This window comes from Pundamilia nyererei, unplaced genomic scaffold (assembly GCF_000239375.1).
Source record: "Pundamilia nyererei isolate P.nyererei 1_Seehausen unplaced genomic scaffold, PunNye1.0 scaffold00007, whole genome shotgun sequence".
In the NCBI taxonomy this organism is placed as follows: Eukaryota; Metazoa; Chordata; class Actinopteri; order Cichliformes; family Cichlidae; genus Pundamilia; species Pundamilia nyererei.
The window spans coordinates 5,999,278-6,010,342 of NW_005187408.1; the positions used below are offsets into that span (position 1 = coordinate 5,999,278).

The 11,065-nt window shown below is 40.3% G+C and overlaps 1 protein-coding gene across 1 annotated transcript; it reads right to left on the minus strand.

Annotated features, from left to right (window-relative positions):
• Positions 1-1,476: 1,476 nt before the first annotated feature.
• On the minus strand, positions 1,477-10,687 carry LOC102206519 (xin actin-binding repeat-containing protein 1). Its single transcript, XM_005722807.2, has 7 exons — positions 10,631-10,687; positions 10,436-10,523; positions 9,959-10,312; positions 8,854-8,932; positions 7,209-7,354; positions 6,825-6,872; positions 1,477-6,448 (listed from the first exon to the last, which is right to left on the minus strand). Exons 1-7 carry the CDS (start codon positions 10,657-10,659, stop codon positions 1,994-1,996), a joined length of 5,199 nt encoding a protein of 1,732 aa, XP_005722864.1. The 5' UTR covers positions 10,660-10,687; the 3' UTR covers positions 1,477-1,993.
• Positions 10,688-11,065: the final 378 nt, after the last annotated feature.

An 11,065-nucleotide genomic window follows, 5' to 3' on the forward strand; every position in this document is an offset into this window, starting at 1 on the left:
ACATGTCTACTGACTGCTCATGCCTCAGATTCATCATGCACCAAATCAGCTGCATTCTTCAAAAGCCATCGATCCTTGTGTTGAGCGTGTCCAAATCCCTCATCGTAATTCCCCTTTCGTCTGAACAGTTGTTGGTAGTGAAATATGCAGTAGAACTCACCGTTTAAAGGCGCGTAACTGTACATGCTATAAATGAGCACAAGGTTTGTCAGTCATTGTTCAAAATAAAGAGAGTAGTGGGGACAGTTTTTGATTAACAGTCGATGTAAACATCTTTCAGCTACTTCTTAAACATATTCTGGCATATCTCCACTTTTCTAATTAATAGTGGGAAACTTACAGGTGGTCCTAATCTGTACATTGAATCAAATTAGCAATTGCTATGTTATCTGCATCACATATTGGACTAAATAAAATGTTTCAAAGATGAAATGTTTGGTGGCAAATGATAACGTTTAACTGCAAATGTCTATCTATCTATTCTAGCAAGTTCTTATTTTGTGTTGTTTGTAGCCTTAGCTTTGCTAGTAGTTTTATCCTGTAGCCCATATTTTAGTAGTAACCATTTGCCAAGTGGTTCAAGTTAGCTCTCAGCTTTGTGAATGGGAGATGAGAGAAAAAAAGGAAAGTCTAAAAGATGCCGACTATAAGAGCACATGAACAAAGATCAGTTAATCACCATCACAGTGACACAGAGCAGATTGATATATATGATGTAGCATGCAAAACAGGGCTAAAGTCTTTAAGTTTTCTAAAATTTCACAAATTCTACATTAGCACACAAAAAACAGATTTAATCTATGTTTGTTTATTTTTTTGACGACTTTTTAACCTGACAAAGTCGAACTGAACGGAGTTCATTGCTTAGTAATGATGCAAATGGAGAAACGCATCATTTGTACCATGTTAAGATCCACGAGATTTACAAAAAATTGTTGTTTCATCACAAACCAACAGTCTTATCAGCACCGGCTAAATATGGAAAATTCACAGGGCCACTAAGAAGACTTTCTAACACCCCCCCGGCCTGTTTGTGGCTCAACTGCTGTGAGCTCGTGTTTTTTTCCTCTTTCCCTAGAGGCTTGTTGAATGAGGATTTGGGGGAAAACAGTTTGTTGTATATTTACAGTTTATGCATCAGAAGACATTTAATAAAATACATTTCCCTGACATAGTTTTCAGAGATATGTGCAGACAGTGCAGTTAAGATAACAAACACTGGAAATATGGGAAAGTCTCTGTGTTTGTTTCTTTTATTTTTTGCTTGCCTGGTTTGTGTGCAGTTGCATTTTGGCCAAGTTTTTACATGCTGCATCACATATCTGCAGATCACAAAATACGTGAGTATCCAGTTTTTACATTCATAGTTTAGTATGTTTTTTTTTTAATATTTCAATTTAGTAATACATATTAGATATGTTAGATATTTACATATCTAACATATCTACTTACAGTTATAAAGTTATAAAGCTGGAAAGTTACATATATAAACAATATAAAGTTTTAAAAAAAGGACAAAGACACTAATCCATCAGACAAGAGGAATCACTGATTAATGTTGCAGATTTTTTGTATAAGTCCAACATCCCACCTTAATTTTTTCTTGCAATGTTTGCAGCAGAAGCACGCTTTGTGAAAAAAGTATTTGTCTGCAGTTATTTTTTCCATCTGATAGACTGGCTTCAGACATGCTGAGCACATCTCTCGAGAAGCCGGTTGAAACTGAAGAAAAAAAAACAAGACTGACCTTAGTGGAAATGTTTTTTTTGGGTTTTTTAAACCAAAAGCATTTATAGTAAACCACAGTGAAATGAGAAGTGAAAATCAAATATATATTTTGATTATAATGCAAATCAAAGACAGTTTTTAAGATCAAAATAGATACAAAAGCAAAAACCCAAACTTTAAGCCTTATAATTGATCTCTTTTCATACACAGTCATATATGTGACAGCTTTCACATAACGAACAGGTAAAACGCTGCCAATGTGCTCCTATTCAGGCACCAATTTATCAGTCTGATTGATTGGCAGCTTCATTTCTGGGTCTGTGGTGACCTGAATTGTAGATGGACTGATTACGACATGCCTTGTGGACGATGTCACTGTTTCTGTCTGAGAGTTGACCACAGTGGAGGTCCTGGAAGAGTAAAACTTTGTTCCGGATCCTTCGGTCTTCTCATGTTTGTCGGTGACTGGTTTTGTTCCTGTGATACTGTTCCCGTCACAGTCTGTCTGAACCTCGAGCGTGCTGAGCTGTCGAGGACTGAGTGGGATGGAGGTGGATTGTTTCTGACCTTTTCGTGGGTCATTTCTGTTTTGAGCAGGGCTGTTGCATATCAGCGTCTTTGTCGTCCGAAAAGTCTCCTCCAACTTTTGGCTCTGCTGACACGTCGGGCAGATCAAAGCTTCTGGTGGTGCCAGGTCGGTTTTATCTGTCTTTCTAGCTGCTGATTGGATAGTGATAAACGCAGGTGAAGGTGGAGGATTCGACTGAGGTTTCCCAGAGGCTTCATCAGTGCTCGCATCTTGCCTTGCTGAATTAGTTGTGTTTCCCTGCATGGTAGCACTTTTCAGTGATTTTGTTCTGCTTGACCCAATGCCAATTTTATTATCACCGCCAGAGGATGGGGATCCTTGTATAACCCCAAAGGATTCTTTGAACAGACGTGATAAGCCAGCAATATCTGAGTCAGATTTCAGTGTAGAGACGGAATAAAGTGCCTTCTTTATGGCTTCCTCTACATCGAGGATTCTTGCTAAAGTCTCCTCTTTAAGAGTCGTGATTTCCACACTCGCTCGCTCAAGATCTCCACAAACGTGTGCCATCGATGACTTGTTTTCAGCGCTTTCTCTTGATACTGGCAACCTTTCATCTTTGTTGTCAGCTCTGACCTTGTTTTGTTTCTTTTTGTTAGAGCTGACAACCCAATCGGGGACGTTCTCAAAAACTCTCCTCAGAGACCTTACATCAACCTCACTTGTGTCTTTTTCAATTTCTTCAACTCGGCTCAGAAAGCTCTGCAGTTCCCGCTGTTTTCGCAAGTTGTCAAATATTTCCATTGCTGCTGGTATGTTCCCTCTCACGATCTCATCCATGTGAACTGACAGTCGCTGTCGGCGCTCGTCGTCAGTCTCAGTTCGCCCTTTCTTTTCCCTCATCTCGACTTTGCTTTCTTGCTTCTTGATTTCTTTCTCATGCTTGTCTCGACTGTCAGTGGTTTCTCCACAGGTGTCACATGATTGATTGCTTGTAATTTCTGCCACATCTGGATCCACATGTGCAAGAACAGACATTTCTTTATTTCCAGCCACTGGTTTCAGGTTTTTGTTGTCTGGTTGGGGGATTTTCAGTCTTTTGGGCTTTACAGGGGCAGTCTTAGTCTTTTTACCTCCAAATTTCTCAAATAAATCATGGAAATCTATGTGACTTTCATCTGTTTCACTCGTATCACTTTTGGCTGCTAAATCCTGGGTTCTTTTCTCCTCTGCCTTGATATCAGAATTATTTTGGGTTGACTCGTTATTGCTTTGTTTCTCCTTCAGATGTTCTGGTTTAGGTGGAATGGCTGGTTTTGGACCAGTAGGCTTTTTGCTTTTCTCTAAAATGAGTCTCGTTGTTGGGTTACTCTGGGTTTCGTTTTGGTGTGGAGGCTCTGGATTTGCTGCAGTTGCCTCTTGTTTCACTGATATTTGACTTGCTTCATTTTCAGTCACAGTGAAAAGCTCGTCAGCACTGGTCGTTTGAATAGACACCACATCCACGTGTTGAGCTTTTTCTCTGTGAGGCTTTGAAGAGTTTCTGTATATCATAGCTGCTTTAAAATCTCCTCTTGTGACATTAACGTTAGATCTTTCTAAAGATTGCAAAGCTGCTTTAATTTTACCATGAAAAACAACTTCCTCATCCTCCTGTTGTGCAGGACTTGTTTCCAAACTTTGTGTAGTGACCATAGGAGTTTCTAAAGGTTGTTTCTGCGCCCCCCTTGCACCTTCCTGACCTTCGTTGCTGCACGATTCAGGAGTGTGTGTTTCCTCAGGAGTAGCATCTTTGTGGCTTGTTTCTATATTTTTGTGCTGGTAATCTGTTTTCTGTGCTGAGGTGAAGTTTTCTTGAGAAAATTCTTCTTCTACTCTTGAGCGTTTCACAGTATCTGCTGTAACCGAGGGAAAGAGCTCCTCAGATGATTTCTGAATAATAGTCTTTTGTTTTTCTTGTGATGACTGATGCAGTGCAGTTTGGAGGTTAGAGATCTCTTCATTCTGATCTACCACCTTGACTAATTGAGCTTCGTGGGCACCAAGCTCGTGATCTTGTTTCTCAAGCTTTTCATAGGACTCCTGCGTCGCAACTTTGGGACACGCTTGCTCTTGTGCTTCATCAGTGCATTCACTGCTTGTAGTATTTTCCTGCACATGAGATAATACCCCAGAAGAAGAAACATTTTGACCTCCGTATATATTTTTGTGAATCTTTTTCTTTGCTTGGTGTTGACTTGGGTCTCCAGAGAACATGCTTTTAAGCCTCTTTACATCCACGGGTACCCACTCAGTAGTTTCCTGCACTTGATCACTTTCCTTTTCATGAAGAACTTCCTGTCCAGCCATAGTTTGGTTTTCAGGGAGTTCTTGAACTGCTTCTTCAGTCTGAAGACTTTTTAAATACTCAAAATCTCCCTTTTCAATGCAGCTTTTGAATAGTTTTACACTCCCCTTTACTTTCCCTTCAGGTGTTATTGATCCTGGGCATGTTTGTGCATTCGAGAGTTCAAGTAGATCACCTTGGACTGACTTAGTAGCAACTTTTATTTCTTTATGGCCTTTTTTACTCATGTCACCCCTTTCCAGCTCTGATTGATCACATTCAGCACATTTTGGAGGGACGAAGCTCTTCACATCCTTCTCATTATGGTATTTGTAGAGGGAGTAAACAATGACTTTGGCACAGTTGTTGTCATCCTCTTGGATTACCACTCCTTTTCTCAGAGAGTTATCTTGATTGAGAATATCCTCAACAAGCTGAACCACACTGGCAGTTCTGAACTCCGTGTCCTTGTTCGCATTGAACTGATGCTGTTGAACAGGTGCCGTCACCGCCGTGGTCTCGATATCCCCTTTGCTGTCCTCCTTTAGGTAAGTGACCTGAGGTTTTAGGTTTACCCGTGGTAGCAGCTGGAGTATGAAGTTTTGGGCACCGCCTTCAGCCACCTCGTCATGTTTTATCTCAGGCCCACTCTCTGATAGTGTAAACTTAGCTTTTTTAGCAATCATTGTCTCATTGACCTCAATGATAAAGCCAAACGATTGGATGACTCTAATCTGGTAGAGGAAATTCAGCGTTTCCTTGATGTTCTCCACCATTGTCTCAATTTCATCCTCGTTCTGACGTCTAATTTTGTCAAATGGCATTGATTCAAAAAGATGGGTTCTGTTTTTAACATTGGTGGTCGTGTTGTCCTCACTTGCACCGCTACCGCTTGTGATTTGAGTTTTTGATGTATGCACAACGGAGGGCTCTCTTTGAATGTTGGTGGAGATAAAGGGGTTGTTTTGAAAAAGAGCTGCCCTTGTTTTAATAATTTCATCATTCTTTTCCAAATCGGATAAGCTTATAGACTCCTCTTCAAAGAGTGCTTCCTCAGTGGAAAACTCATCATTACATGAGAAGTCGCGTTCAGTTCTTTGACTGACATGAGGACATGGTTGTTCACGGGGCTCTGTTGCTAAATCATTGCTTGTGCTGTCATTTTTTCTGTGTATACTCTCACTGCAAGCCATTTCAAATTGCTTTTTTTGTTTTTGGACTTCCTTTGTCTCATCCCCGTTAATAGAAACCTTTCCCTGGATTTTACCCAGATTTGGCCCAGACATGTTCACAGACTGACTCTCAAATATCCTTCTGGTAGCCTGAACGTCTAGTCTGACCGTCTCTTCCTCACACTCTCTGTCAGTGTCTGGACTAATACCAAGAGATTTTTCAGCTTCCATAACCTCTTTAGCACTTTCTGCACGAGGCGTTTCTTTTGTTTCCTCCAGGGCCAGCGTTTTACTAAAATCACATTGTTTCTCACGTCCCCCTTCCATGTGCATCTTGGGGGTGTAGTGAGACACTTTGTTACTCGAGCCACAGTTCTCAAATATCAAGCGTTTCGAAAGGACCTCTCCCTCGTATCCGGTTACGTCAGCTGTCATCCTCTCTGAGCTCAAAACTTCAGCAAGCTCTTCATCCACAACATCATCCAGCATCTTCAGCTCTGGATGGGTGTGCTTCAGGAGACGCCTCAGTTCACATTTCTGCCTCTGTTGATATAACATTTCTTTGGAAAGCTGGGGCAGATTAGGTTGCGGAGAATTTGTCCTACAGCTTTCTTCTAATTCTGGCTGATGTCTTGCTGAAGGAGGTAATGGTAAATCCTCTTTCTTTTCTTGGACACTTGAGTCTTCTGACATCTTAGAAGAACAAAGGAATGTTTCTTACTGTTTCATCCATTCAGAGAAATTCATGCTCAAGAGCAGTCACACCTACTCACAGGAATGAGAGCCATGCCAGGTGATTTGTTTTCCTCATGCCACGTGTTAGCTGCTTAGCTGAACTCCAAAGCAACCACCAAGTACAACCACAAATGCAACCACAAAATGAGTAAAAAATAAAAGCGTGAGGAAGTCTGTGAAGGGAATCTGTTTCTTTATTTTGCAGGTAAGCAGCATATTTTGGATTTTTCAGCCAAAGGGAGCACGATACTGCTCGCTGTACAAATCCAGTGTGCACAGAACAATGTGCATCAATCACAACATCATGCAACACCACAGTGACATTGCACTTTACCTTGATTTGGTTTACTCTTTTCCCAGACTCACGTGACACTTTTCGTTCCTGCAAAGAAATAATAATAATTAAAAAATTACATCAGCATTATTGTTTGGCTGCTGCCAGAAATTCACTTATCAATAATTAATTTATGATATATTATGATGACATATAGATACCAAACTTCAATGTGTAGCTGAAAATCTACACTATAAAGGCTGGTGGAATAAACCTTTAACTCTTTATTTTCATTGCCAAAAAAAATTTGGATTTTTTTTTTTTACCTTGCATAAAAATCTCTGAGATAATTCTTTCAGTGTGTAAACTTTAAACAAGTTTACTTTCTATAGTTAACGGTGAACTAAAAAGAAGGGGAGATGTAACGAGTAAGCTGACATGTACCAATTTTACAGGACGGTTTGCTGATTCCTTGGTTCCCGCTTTGGACAGATAGAGAGCTGATATTGCTTTCACCGAGACAGAAAGTTTCTCCTTGGTTTGGACGAAAGAGCTGTCTCTGAAGTCTGCAGCTGACCTCCTCTTTTCATCTGCAGAGACATCAGACACGGGAGCTTTAATGTTAAATTTTGTTATGGCTCTGTTAAGAAGTCAAACTGATCAGGGTTGTCTCGTGACATTTTCATCATCGACACGCAGCCAGATTGGAAATAAGTCGTGGCTCGTTTAACAACATACGGCTGACATCTGTGTTATTAACAAACGGCTCGTGCTATTTGTTAATAACACAGGTCCCAATTCGGGGTCCAGCACTTTCGAAGCTGATATTAACAGCTGTCATGTGGCCGAGTTATAAATGTACCGCTTGTTGTGGAGCAGGAGAGATACCCGACTCTGCTGACACGCATACTAGTTAAAACAGGCAAGTCACTGCAACAACGGTTGACTAAGCATCGAAGTTCAAAGGTAAACAGACGTGTCTCAAAGCTGTTTATGAAAGTACAGATACTTTATGAAATCATGAATCCACAAGCTGGAAAACACTGCAAAAAAGGCTCTGCGACCAAAGAAGAAGAAACATAAAACTCATTGCAGTATCAGTTAACTAATATTACTAATAGCTACTAATATTTCAGATTTGGGCAACTGTTAAAAATGTGAATAATAGCCATTAGTTTTCAGCTTCTACCATACATACTGTATTAAGCTTCTTTAAGTGCATGTGCCACTCCTTTCATTCAAAAATACAAATCTCTACTCACAGAAGAAGAAATATTCCCAGTTTCTTCCAAACTTTAGTTGTCTGTTGGTTTGTGTCGTGTCATGGAGCCTCTGCCACTCGCTCCTTCTTTCTGTCCCATTCCTCTCCCAGAAACAGCTGACCCTTTCACCCTCCTGCACTTATTCTGGTCTTGTAGCACACCAGCTATTTCTGTCCGGTTGTGGAGTGGCTTACTATTCCTACACCAAGTTGAGTCATCCAAAGCTTTGACCGAACTCGCTGAAGACAGCTCTCCAAGGCACGTCTAACATCTTTGTTTATTTTTGTTATGTTTTTGTGCCCAAAGATGTTTCTTTCAGAACAAATTTTTGAAAGAGCCACATGTTTATTTTCTTTCTGATATTTTCATCTTAAGCTGAATCGTCTTCAGCAGTTTGTTATTTGACCCTGAATTTATAGAACCAAACCATATTCATCATAGTTCACTGTTTACTCATTACCTAAATCAAGGCGCAGTATTTCCCGGTTTTATCAGCCGGTCTTTTACCTAGAAGCTTGCACTTTGAAGCTCGCTGTAGCTGCTTTCATTATTGCAACGTGTAATTTATGACATGAACTCGCGCTGTTTGTTTATGTTGCTACTCACGTATCCCTAATCAAACTGTAAAAAGTTTAAATCCGAGCTCTGCTGATAACTACTCAATAAAGAGATAGTCCTTTAATCTTAGAAAAGTGAAACTATTGTTCTGAATGCTTTAAAAAAACAGTAATTTTGTCCGTTTCTTTCACATGATAGTATAGGCAGGGTAATATGATATTCAGGCTGACACAACCAAAGCTTTGCTGAGCTAGAAAGAAGATACTCACCAGCTTGAGATGCTGCAATTTTTTCAAAATCAATACCCCCTATTGTTCTTCTCCTCTCTGGCCAGGTCTGATTTACTACCTATAGAGAGAAACAATAAAACATCACTGCTGCTAAGTAAACTCATTGTGCATCATAGTTTCTATGTGTCAATACAGTTGCATGAAAAATCTAAGCATTACTAAAAAAAATATGCTATTACATGAATGAGAAAGAAGTAAGGATTCATTAGACCTAAGGCAGGTCAAGAACCACTGAAGTGTGTGATAGATGAGCCGATCTTTTGTGAAACAAGTGCTCAAAACGATGTTCAAAATGAATGATTTTTCTCACAAACAGCTGAAAACACCTTATTAACTATTAAGCAAACGGGAAAATGAAGTGTTTTCAGTGTGTGTGGTAGTTATTGGCAAGGGAAACGCTGTGCAGCTAGGAGAGAGAATGGATTCCACCAAATGTTGGGAAATTCTAAATGCATGTGTCTTTTTCTTCTTCTTCTTCTTTTGGCTGCTCCTTTTAGGGTTCTCACCGTCTCTCTAACATCTTTCTGCATCTCATCCTTCACTGCATCCATGAATCTTTGGTGAGGTCTTCTGCACATGTCCAAACCATCTCAGCCTTGTCTCCCTAACTTGTTTCCAAAATGCTTAACCTATCCACCAATGAAAGTCTTAGCATCTTCAGTTTTGCCAGCTCCAGTTTTTTCCCCACTACCACTCTGTTAACCTTCTTTTCCACTCTTGCTACTATCTTTCTGTCACAAATGACCCCTGCCACTCATCTTGACACAAAAGGTCACTCCAAAAGTTCCAGCTTCAGTTTCTTAAAGTATTTAGCGGCAGCATAATACTGAAAGTGAAAAGGTGGTGGTGTGAAATACTTCAAGATGATTGAAGCTGGAATTTCTGGAGCGAAATCAATGAAAGCTTTGTTTATGCATCTTTGCACTTCAAGAAAGAAGAAAGGAATATTTGCTGTATTTACAAATATATAAAAACCCTGATATTTTTCAGACATGCTTTCATCTGTAAATACTAAAAGTTTTACCCTTTAAACTAACTGTGGGTCTATTAGGGAATCTTAAAGTAATAATGAGGTTGTATTTACCTTTCGAGTTACACGATCATCCTTCACATCAGTTTTATCAGCGCATGTTTCCATTCCCTGTTCCTCCACAGCGATCTGTACATCCTCAATCTCTCCGTTCATCTTTGACACGTCTGTCGTGTAACTTGATGTGAAGTCTGCAGCTCTAAGGCTGGTCTTTGCGTTGTTTTTAAGAAAGGCCTTTGACTCAAACAGAGCTCTCAAGGCCTCTATGGACCCTGTGCTGCTTTTAAGGCTGCTCATTGATTTGCTGCGGGTCAAATTGGTTTTGGCTCGAGACTTTTCCTTCTCACTGTTTTTCCTCATCAGAGACTCCAGATGAGTCTCTTTACTTTCCAGTCGAGATGGCGTTATCTGAAAAGGATACACAAGGGAGGGAAGTGTGTGTAAATCCAGCTGCAGTGATTATTCTTTTTACTGCTATGCCATTGATGCTTTTCATTAATTGGACAAACAGCTAAAAAAATCAGAAGTTACCTCCTTTAGCACCTGGTTTGGCTTTCTGTCATCATGATCTACTGAGGGTCCTTGAATGGATTTGTTCCCTTTCACAGCAGTTTGATATCTGTCACAAACACAAACACCACATTAATGATTTGATGTCACTAATGACCTACAAGTAGCTTAGAGGGGTGCACAGATACAGAGAGACTGATGCTTTTTTTTTTTTACCTGGCCACCAATTGGGACACTGACGTCATCTTGTCCCGCAGCCCCGCATCCGTCCAGACTGGCTTATCACATGACGAGCTGAGGCTCTTCAGCGATTGGGTACGCCTAATATTGCTCTTCCATTCCATGATCAGGTCACGGGTGTACACAGTTTGGATAAATCGCCTAGAATACAGATGCATAATCAATAACATTTGATCATGTTTACATTTCAAGTCCCATAACAAGCATTTATCTTCACTTCATTCAGCTCCACTAACTCACAGGTATGAGATGCCTTGACATCAATAATGCATAGCTCTCAGGGAGTGAGAGAGAAGGATTTGGACGTGTGCCTTTCAATTTAACAGCGATGCAGAGTGCAGCAACTGCTCGATGTAAAGACACGAACTCGAGTTTGATGAAAGCGAGATGACGGCGTAAGTAAAGGAAGTT